General features: G+C 33.2%; 1 protein-coding gene across 7 annotated transcripts in view; it reads left to right on the top strand.

The window, feature by feature from the left end:
- Window positions 1-2,402: 2,402 nt before the first annotated feature.
- Window positions 2,403-15,925, top strand: part of blnk (B cell linker) — a 28,285-nt gene continuing 14,762 nt past the window's right edge. For 3 of the 7 annotated variants that reach the window (XM_058796299.1, XM_058796296.1, XM_058796295.1), the window contains exons 1-3: window positions 2,404-2,751; window positions 2,909-2,971; window positions 13,457-13,503. In XM_058796299.1, coding sequence (XP_058652282.1) covers window positions 2,683-2,751; window positions 2,909-2,971; window positions 13,457-13,503 — 179 coding nt within the window. In that variant the 5' untranslated portion in view covers window positions 2,404-2,682. Of the gene's footprint in view, window positions 2,752-2,908; window positions 2,972-13,456; window positions 13,504-15,159; window positions 15,780-15,925 lie in introns of those variants that run through there. The other 4 variants (XM_058796298.1, XM_058796297.1, XM_058796301.1 and 1 more) reach the window with 3 other exon arrangements.

Raw genomic sequence — 15,925 nt, 5'->3', positions numbered from 1 at the left:
CAAAAACATTATTACCTGCACGAGAGGGTTTTATGGCATCACAGTATTTCCAAATAACTGAACTGTAGATGATTGTATCTTACTAAAACTGATACTCACATATTCCCATATGCAAATGTAATATACATACATGTACTAAATTTCCATATATGAGATATATTGTCATATATGGAGCCTATTGGAAATTCCATCAGTACATGTTAAATATGTAAATATAACATATATAAGATAGACATTTATTTAAATAATTACTACAAAACATATATAAACGTACAGATTTTTTTATAATGTATATTGTTTTCATGCATAAAGTTGCATACATAAACAAAATATATATATTGTTGACAGATGGTTACTACATGTAATGCCATATAAAAAAATAAATCATCATATAGACATTACTAACATATGTACATTTACAAATAAACGTATAACTTCATCTATATAGGGCAGCGTATGTCATATATTACATTTCCATATGATTTATTATGCAATTTACTGAGCAATTTGTAAGTGAAAATTGTTTCAACGCTAATTTTCTTCAGTGTACTATTCTCATAGTATCATATAGTGTTTCGAAATAACAGAATACACGGTTAAAACAACAGCCTAAACTTTCCATTCGAGGCATTTTTAGATGCAGAAAGTCATCTTGAGCTTATTGTATCTCGTCTTTGTGAAAAACCTATTTATTCTCAAGCAGCTCTTGAAACTGACCTGTTTGAAACCACTCGAGCTGTGGTGCATCTTCTGTGCAGCCTACAGACGAGACGAAGACACAGGTTAAATGAACCTGTCATCTGGACAGCACTGAAGCGTACAGAGAGTGTGTGAATGTGATAATTCATTAATAAGAGAGAAACAGAAACATCTGTATTCTGTGATCAGCAAAAACGTTTGAAACCTGTGGGGGAAAACACATATCAATTTCAGAGTGATATTACTATTTTTAGGTTATTGTTATTGCATAAAGCAGATAATTCAATGCTAAATATCTTCTCATGATCACATGATATGGTTTGTTAGGTAGTTTAAATTTTAAAAGGAAATGACAAACATTATTAAAAGCATCAGTGCAGAGAACCACATGCGCTCGCTTTACATATTTTCATGGCTTCCTGTTGAGAGAAAAACTCCTAAGACATGGTCATCTAAAAGTGAGTAAGTGGATATAGTTGTAATTACCCACAATTGATTATTGTTCTCCATTATGTACTAAGTCTACTGCATGTGTACAAGCTGTAGGGGAGAACGGGGCTAGTTGTCACACTTTTTACTTCAGTGAATAGTTTTCAGTGTAAGTTCATTTTGAAAGTCAGTGTCTGTATAAATACACAGCTTACAAGCCTTGACTGTTGAACATTATGAAACAAAAGCTTTTGAGCATTTGAAAGATGTCAGTTCTATTTATAGTCCATTGAATGTGCGTCTCAATGGCACGATTTTCTGTTTCTATTTGGTGTACTATTTATACGCAGAAATGGATTTTGGCATGCATAAATGGTAGGTTTAGGGGTGTGGGGTAGGTGTGTATTATATGTATGCCAAAATGCATATTATATGCACGCAAAAACTGCTATTGATACCCATTTTTTATGAGACCAGGCTCTTATTTTCACAATGGACACTGATGTAAAGCAGCTTTGCCAAAAAATTAATAGTATCTGAAATTCTGTAGGGATCTCAATTCACTTAAAAAAAATTTATTAATTATATGATAAAAAAATAAATAAGTTCATACATACAACATACATAAAATATTTATGTATAATTATTATTATTAAATGTATTATGTATTGTTAGAGAAAAAAATTGGAAACACGTTTATTTTATTTTATTTTAATTTATTTATTTATTTTTTGTGAAAAATTTGCAGAAACCAGGGCCAAAAATACAGGTCACTTAACAAACATTTTCACCAGGTAAAATATATTGAAAAATAAAAATAATAAAATTGATCATTAAAGAAATCACATAAGTTGAACGTTGTCATATTGTTTAATACTAAATTATAGTATATTATAATTTATGTATTCATTTATTTATTAAATATATATAACATATAATTATATTAATGACAAAAATGTATACAAAAATGAACTTCTAAAACATAAAAACATTGTTATTTTTTTGTTTTTATTTTACAGAAAATGTAACTGAGTTGTAAGAAAATAAATACAGTGAAAATGTGACAACTTGCACCAAACTGACATAATTTTTTGCTTGAAAATAACCCAACTTTTTCAAATCACCAAACAATTGACTAAAAACCTCACAGTTCCTGACATAAAGCTCATGTAACAGCTAGTTCCGCTCTAAAATGTGTTCTCAGGTTTATCTTTCATTTCCCTTTCTGTCTCTGCAACCTGTGTTTTCCCACACAGAGAAGGACTTTACTTCAGCAGTTCATACACACTTTATGTGCAGCGTTAAGTGGCCTCAAAATCACACGTCAGTCGAAATAGTCTGCTGTGGCTTTGCATTACCTACACAAATGAATTCCTCACCACAGTTTCTGACAGAGAAGTGTGAGAAAATAGTCTTGTAGGGTCAGTTACCATCAAGAGGAACTTCCCATGTTGCATGAACTTGCCTCATACGATAAAGAGCAGTAAAGCCTCTGCTAAATGTTAGTTATTATCAGAGCTGGTTGAGAGGAGTTAGTCTTGACAACTGACCAGGATGAGTTTACCAACCAGAGAGCAATGTGAGGGCTGGAGTCCAACGCAGGTCGCTGCTCTTCTGAGTCAGGTGAGCCTTTGGAGATTCAATTTATGTTTTTTTGCAAGAGATATTAGCAAGACTATTCGCCTTTTTCAACATTTTTTGTTATTTTATTGATGTGCTGCACACGATGTTTATTCACGACTATGTAAAATAACTAAAACGTAGTGTTGTTTGTTGACAGCACAACATGAAAGACTGTGCTGACGCTGTACAGAGAAACAAGATTGACGGCTGTCGCTTTCTGGTAGGTTCCTTTCTTGCACAATATTGATGTTTTTCTTTGCAAATGACTCATTTAGCTAAATCAAATCTGTTTTCTTTAATCATTTATATCAGTTGTTTCCACTAATTCACACATTTTAGATCAATTCAGTGATAAATTAAATAAATAACGCAGCAGTGCTTTCACTCTGTCACATGGGAAGCGAGCAAACAAACCTGACTTCCTTAAATGTGTAATGATGACTGCTGTGGTTTCTGTAATGGATTTGCATTGATGCAGATATTAGATGAGTGTCCCAAACGTGGTCTGACAAAGACTTTTCATGATCTTCCTGGTATAGTTTAGCTGTCTGCATTACATTTCAACACCCCTCTGAATCAGCAAAGCAGGTTCGGGCGAGATTAACTGTAGGAGTGTTTGGGAAACCTGTTTGGAAACAGTCATTATGTTTGCTGTTCCATTTGGTGACAGAGAAATTACACCCTTCATAACGTGGGTAATTAATCATTTGACATTTCCCAATGAAATAGGATATTCAATGAGGAAAAAATGAACGGTGCACTGTAAAATATGTACTGTAGAATTTACAGGATGTTACTGGCAAAAAAGTTGCCAATAAAATCTTGTAAAAATGATGTTAATTGCTGTAAAATGGATTACAGTATAATACTGCAAAGCAAATCACAGTTAATTGCTGTATGTGAAATACAGTAATATGTAGTATTTTTTACAGTAACATTGAATTAAACTTGTAGTTTATATAACAGCAATATTTTGTAATCTCACGAAAGTACAGTATTTACCTGGCAACAAAAGTTGCCAATAAAATCCAAGATGATGTTGTAATAATTTAACAATGAAAATGAAAATTTTAACAGTAAACTGTAAAATACTGATTTAAATGAATTATCGTGAGAACTATCTTAATACATTTACAAATGAATAAAAACCAAGTCAAAGATGTTGCAAATAAATATTTATTAAAACTGGCAGAAAGACATTACAAGGCTTTTACTGGTAAAAATAAAAATGTCAGTCTTTCAAAAGTTAAAATCTTATCATAAAAATAACATAGCATCACAAAATAACTACAAATAACTGTTATATCACAAAAAATAAGCCATAAAAATTAAGGTCAATCAACAGAATTTGTATAATTTTGGTTAAAGGATTCAAATAAAATGCTGGAATCAACATTATACCACAAATTATGTTGTTTGAGCTTATGTTCTATTAAATTTAGAATATTCCTGCAAAAGACAATTTAATAAATACATACTGAAAGTCCATCAACTTTCCGCAAAGTTGAGGTATGAATTCACAACCATGTGACCCTCGAACAGGCCTAGTCAAAAGCCACTGGGTGCACCTGAAATGAATAAATAGAAGCAATAATGTAATTTACAATACATTATTTCAATTTAAAATGTAATCTAAAATACAAGTTTATCAAATGATTTACAACAGAATTAATAAGAATTAATACATTACCTAATATAATCAGCTTCAGAGAGTCTTGACGCATCAAACATTTCTCCACATCAGCTGCTATTCTTTGCACCTACAAGAAATAATGAAAATTATCTTGTGATTTAAAAAAAAAACAAATGCATTTACATAAATGAGACCAAAATGAACACCCAAAAAGGCATATATTTTAAAATAAACTTTTACATTTGATTAATAAATTAAATTTAACAATACATTGTAGAACTGTACCACCAATCAAATAAAATAATTTATAATGCAAAATTACAACTGTGTTATGACATTAATGTTTTACATTAATTTTTGAAATTACAAATAAGAAACGTTGTAAAAATGCAATGATACTTCTCAAACGTGAATCTAAACCAGGTGGCAGCAAATAACTTAATGAGTGAATCAACTGAGTCATTCATTGAACCGATTCGTTCAGGATGCTGAATCATTCAGTAAAAACACCGCTGAGTTTTGCTTTGAGCGATTTTCGTTGGTGAAATAAAACAACAGTCAATATTGTGTCTAAAAAGTAAGTAACTTAATGTTAACTAATTGTTTATTGAACTACGTAACATTTGCAATCGTGATAATCAGCAACAGATCACTTGTTATGCTACTTAACAATATCATGTGTTATAAATAAACTCAACAGTTTGAACATTTACCTCATGTTTCTTCCGTGAGTTTATGTGTGCTGTTAAGGTTATTTGTTTTGATGTTGAATGTAACATTAGCAAAATCAGAATCAGACTCGCGTTTCGATGCTTCCCTAGTTTTTTTTTTTTCACTCAAGTTTTAATCAGGCTAACTTGTCCAATCAGGCATGTAAAGATGCATTTCACAAAACAAATTGCCCCGGACAAGCTTTAATGTCGAGTACAACTACAGTGACAATAGACACAATTTCTCATTTACATGTTGTTTCTAATTATAGTAAGATGTCAGGTCAGTATGGGACAGTTGAACACGTATAAACAAATGAAATTTCACATATTTTGCTGTTATTTCGACAGATACTATGACAATCATTCACACTGGGCATTACGTTAAAAGTTGGGTAAACATTACTTTAAATGCTCTCAATAAGAAAATTAAACTGCCAAAATGAGAACAATGCAGCATTTAGCCTAGCTATGCTATGATAGCAATTTCCATCTTACTGCACAGACCAAGGCCGCTTGTCTAAATGTGTGATAGCAGGCTATTGCACATGATATCACTTATACATTAACTTAAATAAATATAAAAGGATGTATTTCTTAAGTAAAATTAAGTGAACTTACCAGGAATTATGAATAAAGCCTCTAATCTTCAATCGTTCTGGCACTGCTCCAGTCGGCTGGATTTCAGATTTGAATGATGCGCGCGCAATCCCATAATGCCACACTACAGTAAAGTAGTGTAAAAAGCAGGAGCTACAGTGATAACACCTGCTTCTTGTAAATTAATTACAGTTGACATGGAAATATACAGTTAACAGCTGTAAAACCTTATTTGACCCATAATGCATTGCGAATTACAGCTACATCTTGTAAAATGTTTAAACGGTAAAATTCTGTAAAATTTTGCTGTAGAAACTACAGCAATTTTTTACAGTGTGGGGCTTGAAGTAGGCTGAAATTAGATTATCAGTCCAACCCCAAAATTACCGACTGAGCGCCATATAAACTCTAACAGGAACTCGATTCAGCCTGAATCTATTCAAATCAATTACAATATGTGTGGATATCACTGATTTGTTGGATTGTGTGTAGACAGTATATGTGTAGTTTTGTGATGATGGCTGGCAAATTAAATGAATGAATAAATAAACTATTAAAAAAATAAATAAATTAAAAAAAAATATTTTTTTATAAAAAAATATTTTTCAGCCTAAGCTGAAAAGAAAAGAACATGTACGGGTTCTGATTTAAAATATAAATTAAAATAAGATATGATGAAATAATACAAAAAATAAATGAAAAAAACATAACTGAAAGGAAACTTCTTACCTCTTTTGGATGCTTTTTAATTATCTCATCAAAAGTAGGCTACGTTGAACATGAAATACATTGTTCCTCATTTTTGTTTTGTTGAATCAGCGAGTTGACCTCCTTCTTTTAGATTTGGGGAGGGGGAACAGCAATTTTTTCCATTTGTAGCCTTACTGGCACCTGATGAGTGCATATCGAAGGGTGAGAACCAGAAGGGCGTAAGTGACATTTCACCAACTTCGCAGCAGAGCCAAAACAAAAATTTTACCATAGTTTGATCTGACTTTGTGTACTGATTTCAATTGTTTATAATAAAAATTTGTACACTCGTGGATGCCAGTAGAAAGAGCTCTTTAAGAGCTTTCATTTGATGTATATATCTCCATTTCACCAAAAATGTTACCTACGCCCTTCTTGTTCTCACCCCTCAAAATATACTCTATTTGTACGAGATTCATCAGTCTTCTGCTCAAAGTTCAGTGAAGTCGCAGCATCATGCCGTATGTTTCAGACGTGTTTTCCTCTATTACTCCTCTACATCACTCCCACTGTCCTCCTGAATGGGTGTTAAGGGCATATATTAGACATCTTTGCATATTCATGTGGCGTTTATACGGTAACCATCTGGTGAAAGAGTCTGTAGATCACAGGAACGTTTCCTCTGACACGCAGTGAGTGTGTGCTGAGAGCCTGATGAGCCATTTGTAAACAGAACATGATCACTTTTTGTTGGGGAGCAGTGGGATAAAATAACCAACGATCACTGTAACAAAATGTTATTATCAGAAAGTAAATATGTTTTTTTTCCATTACATTATAATTCCAAATAATTAACTACCTTTTTTAAGTTATACAAGACTTTTTTTTTTTTTTTTTTTTTAAATAGAAATTACTTGTACAGCTAGTTTGATTATATGACAATATTTAAGGCAGCAACTGATATAAAAAAACTGAAGATGAAAAAAACGAAAATTACAAATGTTTATTTGGGAACTAACTGAAATAAGCCGAAGTTGGAGCACTAAAATTACTAACTAAATAAATAATAAATAAATAAAATAATATTAATAAATAAAATGTAAAACTAAAACTGAAAGAAAAATAAATTAAACCTAAATAGTAATATAAAAAACACAATTTTTAAAATATTTTTTAAATGTTAATTAAAATTTTAAACTGAAATTATATAAATAAAAGCCAATTCAAAATATTAATAAAAACTATAATAGTAATTCTAAGTTTTGTTTACTGAAATAAAAAGTAAATACAAGATGAAAACATAAACTAACTGTTTCCTTGACAACTAATGGAAATACGTTTAGGTTGAAGAACTTACTAAAATTACTAACTGGAAATAAATAAAACCTAAAGCTAAAAAGGAAATAAAAATAAAATAAAAACAAAACACTATTAATAAAATAAAAACCTTTTTATTAAAATGAAAACTGAAAATATAAAAGCTTATTATACAGTAAATATAAATAAAGAATATTTTTAATAAAATAAATAAAATAAAACTGTACTGTACTATACGATGAAAAACCTTTCAAAGAAACCAAAGAAACATTTATTATTTTCATAGTTTAAGTAAAAGCATTAAAATTACTAACTGCAAATAAACAAAATCAAAAACTAAAAGTAAAACAAAATAGTAATATTTAAAAATAAATGAATAAATAAGTTTTAATTAAAATGACTAAAAGTTCAATTAAAATGAAATCTGAAAACAAGAAAATTAAAAGCCAATTCAAAATATTAATAAAAGCTATAATAGTATAAGATTTTTATGTTGAATCAGGTGGCAAAACTTACTCAGTAATGAGTAAAAATAGCTTAATAGCTTCTTTTAAAAGCTATTAAGAAGCAGAGGTCAAAACAGTTTTTATAAATCACAACCCTGTGATTTCAATAGGAAAAGCACAGGAGAGAAAACGAGGCACGTCAGGAGTCTTCAATCATGAGTAGCTTGCAGCTTGGAAAGCAATTTTCTGCTGCTTCGCCAGCACCGGCCCGTTCTCAGATCAGTGTGAAAGATGAAACGTGTCAACACAAGAGTCCTGGAGTCCGTTTGCTTGTCTTTTCCTGTTTCAGTACAGAAGTAACTGCGGCGTTTCATTCAGACCGAGCGCTGGGTCATACTCGACGATCTCGTGTTCTTGATACAGAATTCCTCAGATGTCTTTGACGGCTTTCAGACAGTTTTGGACCGAGTTGTGAAAGCGAGGGGTGAGTGGATGTGGGACTCGAGCTGAGACTCTGCTGAGCTTTTTAATATGCAGCTGCGATTCCAGGCTGCTGCTGAAGTGTCTCTCTCCAACTCCTGGAGAAACTCCACATAAATAATTCACTTCAGCAAGCAGCATCCAAGGAGGCGCCAGGGTGAAATATTCCATATTTTATTCTGTGTCAAAAGGCTAAGCTTGATTTTTAGGCAGCGCTAGGTGATTTTCTTGTCTTTGTCTCTTCAGAGAGCTGCGGGGATTCAGAGTGCTCAACCTCTTGCATTTGTCTCTATTAGAGCCCCTTCTCTTCAGATTCTTAAGAAAGGTGCCTCGCTAAATTCGGATGGCAGGGGTTTTGAAGCTCGGGTCAATTCAGATTCGTCATGCAGCAAGTATTGCTCTGAAAGCAGAAGGATGTGTGACAAACATTTTCATTTATGGCTCAATATTTGAGGCTAACTAAAGCCTTAGTCGTGTGACGGTGTCAACCAAAGTTCACATGCAATCAAAATTTAAAAAAATAAATAAATAAAATAAAAATACAGAAATATAATAACATAAATTCAAAGTAAAATAAGCCTTCAGCTTATTTAAAAATAACTCCAGTATCCACACTAAAATTAAAAATAAATAAATAAAATAAAATAATCCCAAAAAAGGATGTCCTTGACTGTTGCCATCGTTAAAAATATCAACATTCTAAACACAGCTTAGAACACCCTAGCAGCCAGTGTTATTTTAGTATTATTGAAGTTCTATTATAGATTTTAATTATATTTTATTTTTCACTTTAATTTTAGTTAAACTTTTAGTAATTTTGTTGTGAGTTTTGGTCACCCCAACAACAGCATAGCAACATTTGAAAAACACCCCAGCATCCACATAGCAATGTACTAAAAACACCCTAGCAACCACATAGCAACATTCGAAAAACACCCCAGCATCCACATAGCAGTGTACTAAAAACACCCTAGCAACCACATAGCAACATTCTAAAAACACCCTAGCAACTGCGAAGCAACATTCTAAAAACACCCTAGCAACCACATAGCAACATTCTAAAAACATCCCACAACACCCTAGCAACCACCCAGCAATGTTCTAAAAACACCCCAACATCCACATAGCAACGTTTTAAAAACACCCTAGCAAACGCATCGCAACATTCTAAAAACACCCCAGAACACCCTAGCAACCACACAGCAATGTTCTAAAAACACCCTAGCAACCACATAGCAACGTTCTAAAAACATCCCACAACACCCTAGCAACCACCCAGCAATATTCTAAAAACACCCTAGCAACCACATAGCAACATTCTAAAAACACCCCAACATCCACATAGCAACATTTTAAAAACACCCTAGCAAACGCATCGCAACATTCTAAAAACACCCCAGAACACCCTAGCAACCACACAGCAATGTTCTAAAAACACCCTAGCAACCACATAGCAACGTTCTAAAAACACCCCAAAACACCCTAGCAACCGCGAAGCAACATTCTAAAAACACCCTAGCAACCGCATCGCAACATTCTAAAAACACCTTAGAACGCCCCAGCAACTGCATAGCAACATTCTAAAAACAACCCAGAACACCCTAGCAACCACATAGCAACGTGTTAAAAGCAGTGCTGCAGTGCCCTGACAAACACTCAAAACACCTTCACACCACGACAGCGTCTTCAGCACGACTCTCATTTCCTTCAGACAACGTCGAAATGTCATTTAAAGTAAAGTTGCATCTTCAGGAATATTCAGACTCAGCAAAGACTAAAAAGGGCAAAATGAAAGAAAGCTTGAGAGTTCCAACATCAAACATAAACAGGCCAAATGCAGTATATGTTATTGAGGATCATTTCTGTGGAGCTCAGAGGATTCATTCAGGATTGATTTTCTTCCTTTTGATGGTCTGCTGTCATCACAGTCTTTCCCCAACACACTTTGAGTGCACATGGCACAAGCAGGTGAATTGAAACGCAGCCTGTTTCCCGCTGGCTAAGGACTCCACCTTGTGTTAGAAATGAGGAAAAAGACTGTTCAAGTTTTCTGATTACACACAATTTGGCAGCAGCTTCATATAAAATAAAATAAAAAGTCTTTCAGGCTGTATATCTGAATCAGTTTGTGTTCCCTGGGAACGTATGGATCTGATCAACATTTAAGCCAACACAGATGCTCCGTGAGTGGAAAAACTCCATCAGCAACTCTTTTAACATGGGCTATATAAAGCTAGTTTTTAGTTAGCATCAATTTTATATTCCTATTAAAGCCAGAAAACACATCTTAAGATCATAAAACATACTTTATAAAGATGATTTCACCTTTTGGCTTGACTTAGCAACTTTTGTTACTTAGAAATCACATTCTGTGAAGTAATATGTTGTTTTGTCTTACTATGTTTTCTACTATTGTAATGTATATCATGTACAAAATTTAATGGCAAACTATTATAGTGTAAATTCTTATCAGCAATACCAATATTCATGCATTATTTTGTATGTGTGTGTGTCTATTTATTTATTTATAATTTTAATAACATTTAAAAAAAATATTTAATGCAAGAAAATAAATACATATTTAAATATTTATCCTATTATTATTTAATTGCAGGCCACATGTCAAGGACTTTTAATATATATATATATATATATATATATATATATATATATATATATATATATATATATATACATTATTATTATTTTATTTATTTTTTAACAACTGAAACACGTTAATTGGTGAAAATTACACAGTTCTTGAAACAAAGACACGTTTCTCAAAATTTTTTACACATTTCACCCGTTTTCACACATGCTCCAATTTGCTCAATGTTTTCTGCAAAACTCTACACAAGAACGGCATCATTTTGCACAGGTTTAATTATGTTATCATATAGAAAACACAAACGCACAATATAACTACCTCAAGAATCACAAAATGAACACAAATAGCACACATTTAGCCATGTTTGAACAGTAATTAGCAAAACTAATGACACAGCAGTCATATCTCAGGATGATATGAACAAGAGCACAGGTGGTTATGTGTTTTGGAAAATGAATCCTGGTCGTGGGAGACAAAGAGGAATAGGAGGAGAAAAGAAAAATTAAGGGTATGAGGTCAAAGGTCATTTGTTGCTGATGAAATGTAAAGCACTATAGTTGAGCATCTTCTTTTGCATGGAATGATCATGAGGAAAGCTGCCTGCAGGATCATCTACAGGGTTTTACACGACTTACACATTACAATTACAGTACTTCAGATGAGAGAACTTGTACTTTAAACACTGTAGCACACACCCTCAAACTCATAACTGTTGAATTGATTTGTAGCCAAGTACTTCTTACATGCATTTCTGCAGAATTGAGAGTCGACTCTCTAGGGGAGGCAGAGAAAGTCTTTTCTCAGGAGACTAAGACACTGCTATATATAACAAATAAGGATATTACCAATACTGTAATGCAACTTGGCAGAGGATGATGAATTTATTTATTTATGTACAGTAACTGACCGTACATTCAAATGTGTGTTTACTGTATATTCAGTTGTTTTGTCTTTGAACTTTTCTCTTCTAGTGATTTTCATCTACTGTAGGATCACTTTTCTTAAAGTTTATTGGTGAATGTTACTGTATCTGCTCTATTTATGCTGCATACTGTAAGAGTCATTGCAGGATTCCTGTTTCCCAAAAGCAGGTTTTTGTAACAGTGTTTGGAATTGATCTCACTAGTGTTCTCCAGTCTGTGTATTTGACAGCTTTGTGTGTCATCTGAGGCCAAAGATTAGATTCTGACAAAAGAGAATATGTTTTTGACTAAAATGTTTGACTTTGAGCTGGAAGTCTGAAGTTTGCACAAGTTGGCGTGTAGTTTTGAGAAAATGGTGAATTGTTTCATGAATTGTGTGTTAAAAGTCAATTTCTAAACCATTTAATGAAAATTAATACATTCTAAAGTTTGCTAAAACAGTATGATAGAAATAAATATGCAGAAAGAATCAGGCGTCCCAATTTTATAATTATTACATTTATCTGTTTAATCACAGAAAAGTTTGTTAAAACAAGTTTCTATTCAGTTAAGTTAGTGCGTGCGTGTGAGTGTGTGTGTGAGTGTGTGAGTGCGTGCGTGTGTGTGTGTGTGTGTGTGAGTGAGTGAGTGAGTGAGTGAGTGAGTGTGTGTGTGTGAGTGTGTGAGTGTGTGTGTGTGTGTGTGTGTGTGTGTGTGTGTGTGTGTGTGTGTGTGTGTGTGTGTGTGTGTGTGCGTGCGTGTGAGTGTGTGTGTGAGTGTGTGAGTGCGTGCGTGTGTGTGTGTGTGTGTGTGTGTGAGTGAGTGAGTGAGTGCGTGCATGTGTGTGTGTGTGTGTGTGTGTGTGTGTGTGAGTGAGTGCGTGTGTGTGTGTTTTTGTGACGTACGAGGACACAAATTTGGTATAATGAGATGGGCATGACATAGGTATTACAAGGACATTTCCCCATGTCCCCATTTTTCAAAAGGCTTATAAATCATACAGAATGAGTTTTTTTGAGAAAGTAAAAGTGCAGAAAGTTTCCTGTAAGGTGTAGGGTTAGGTGTAGGGCAATAGCACATACAGTTTGTACAGTATAAAAACCATTACGCCTATGGAGAGTCCCCATAATTCACAAAAACAAACGTGTGTGTGTGTGTGTGTGGTGTGTGTGTCTCACAGAAACGTTCAAATAGAACCCGACTGTCACTGAACATTACTGATTCTCTTTGCAGAAATTCTCCTTGAAGTTATACAACACAGTTATGTCTGAGCTCAAAACATGGAAGTGATTTTTTTAACCCTGTTGTTTCTCTTGCAGACGCTCTCGGACGGTGACCTCAACAAATTCAGCTTCATTCATCGGCCGTAAGGAATCAGTTTCTGTTTCTATTCTACACTCTACACTCTCCACCCCGCCGTCTGTTGTAGAAACTAGTGAAGTGAATCCCCAGTATTTTTCTCATGGGTCAATGATTGTCTGCAAGAATGAGGAAGCTGGACTAGTTTTACTTCTATCAATATTTCCACTACCAGTGCTGGGTAGGTTACTTAGGAATTGTAGTCCATTACTAATTACAAATTACATGACAAAAAGTGTATTTAAGTAACATAATCTGGATTAGACATATTAGGTAATGTAGTCGGACTATACACTGTAAAAAGTGATAAATTGACTTAACTTAAAAAAAAATTGAGGAAACCTGTTGCCTTAAAATTTTTAAGTAAATGATCATTTAAAAAATAAGTTAATTGAATTGTCAAGTTCACTTAACTTTTTTTTTTTTAATCATTATGTACTTAATTTTAAGGCAACGGGTTTCCTCAATTTTTTTAAGTTAAGTCAACTTATCACTTTTTACAGTGTACTTTTAGATGACTTTAAGATACTTTTGGCTTAACTACTGGGACTTAAAAAAAAGGAAAGAAAATATATTCAATTTTTTCAATCAATAAACATTAATAAACATGAAAATATTACATGGCCAAAGTCCTCCAGGTTTGAAATATGTTCACCCAGACTTCCAGAATGAATAATTAGTGAAGATCACGGGACATGATGAAGACATACTGTAGTATTTCACAGCTACGCATCGGCGGTTTAGTTAATTCTATGTAATTACACATGATCTAATTGACTGACTGGTGCTTCTGTTCGGAAGAGTGGATTGCAAATCTATACATTGCATAAAAATACTAATTAAAACGCGTCCAGATTCTGTGCAATTGTAGCCACCTGACTAGTGGATGGCATGTGTAATTACACAGAAACTGGAAGACTGTCCAAATAGAAGTGGTAGGTTCATTGAGAAAGGAAACATTGAAAGAAAGAAAAAACAAAGAAAGACTTGCCCTGCGTCACAATGTGCATACTATCCACCCTATCTGCCCTAAATAGTATTGAAAATTACTAATATCACATAGAATTTAGGATGGATAGTATGCACATTGAGATGCAGGCTAGGTGTTAATAAAATATGAATAATTTACTGCCATTGTGTGAAGTTATGTAAGATATGTAATCATGCAATCCATAAAAAGTAATTGTAATGGATTATGTAATCTAGATTACATGTAATCGGTTACTACCCAGCACGGTTCACTACTAAAACTATAAGACGTATGTTTTTTTTTTTTGCAAAGAATATACACAAATACACCAGCACAGAACATTAAATTATGTTTCTTTACTTGGTTTGCAGATCAAGCAGAATGTTTGCACTACTAGGTCTAAATATACTGAAATTTTAGGAATGTGAATTGTGCAAAGATACAAATCTATATGGTCAGAATGCAAAACAATCAGTAAAGAGCATTAAATTGCTACTTTTATTTATAAAAATATAATCACTTTTCATGCAATTTTTATTGTAATTTACTTTTCTATATTTTCAAAATGCATGAAAAAAATTACAATGTTTTCACTTCAAGATTTAGACATTTTAGCGATGCATTTTTTTTTTTTTTTTTTTTTTTTGCAAAGAAACAAATATATATTTTATAAAGTGCATACAAGACCGACTGAGCAAAACAAAAAGTCAGTTCCTCGGCAGTTACAACTGCAACCAAAAATAAAATGCATACTTTCACTAACCTTTAAAAACATTTTTAGAAAAGTCAAGCAGGTTGTTTCATATCCATGAAGTAAAACACATGTGCACATTTGTTTAATTATGAATACAAATGCATTAAACATCATTCATAGTGCAGCCTCTTGACTGTTAAAAAAATAAATAAATAAACGAGTTCATTAACGGAAACCATTCATAATTATTATTAGATGCATAAAAGATTGTAAAAATGCACAGACAGAGAACTGAAAACACAGAGACGCAAGAAATAGCATAGTTTCATTGAAGTGAATCAGTTCAAAGTGGCTCTAAATATAGAGGTAACATGACGTTCAACAGCAGTTTCATAATCCTCATTACCAACCACTTCTGTGGAAAAACAAAAATCGCCCTCCTCGACACAGCTGCAGCATGTGCTGCTTAACCACCGATGTCCAACACGCTCAGCATGAGCCATTCGACTACTAGCTCACACTCAACTAGCAGCTCATACTACTAACTCACCACAGTCAGTACAGAACTCAGAATGGAGCATTTCAACAGATTCACGGCTCCTGCTACGGATAAACTTAGGTAAGGCAAACTTTGAAATGATTTAGTTTCACTGTTATCTAAGCAGAAGGAAGTCGTCTGCACTCAGTTTCAGTTTACATTACAGGGATTCACTTAAAATACTTTTTCAATAAATCAAAATGTTTGCATTTAGTAAATCTATATGA

Source organism: Onychostoma macrolepis, chromosome 13 (genome assembly GCF_012432095.1).
Source record: "Onychostoma macrolepis isolate SWU-2019 chromosome 13, ASM1243209v1, whole genome shotgun sequence".
In the NCBI taxonomy this organism is placed as follows: domain Eukaryota; kingdom Metazoa; phylum Chordata; class Actinopteri; order Cypriniformes; family Cyprinidae; genus Onychostoma; species Onychostoma macrolepis.
The sequence above is the reverse complement of the archived record's forward strand: the minus strand, read 5'-3'. Positions and strand labels throughout refer to the sequence as shown.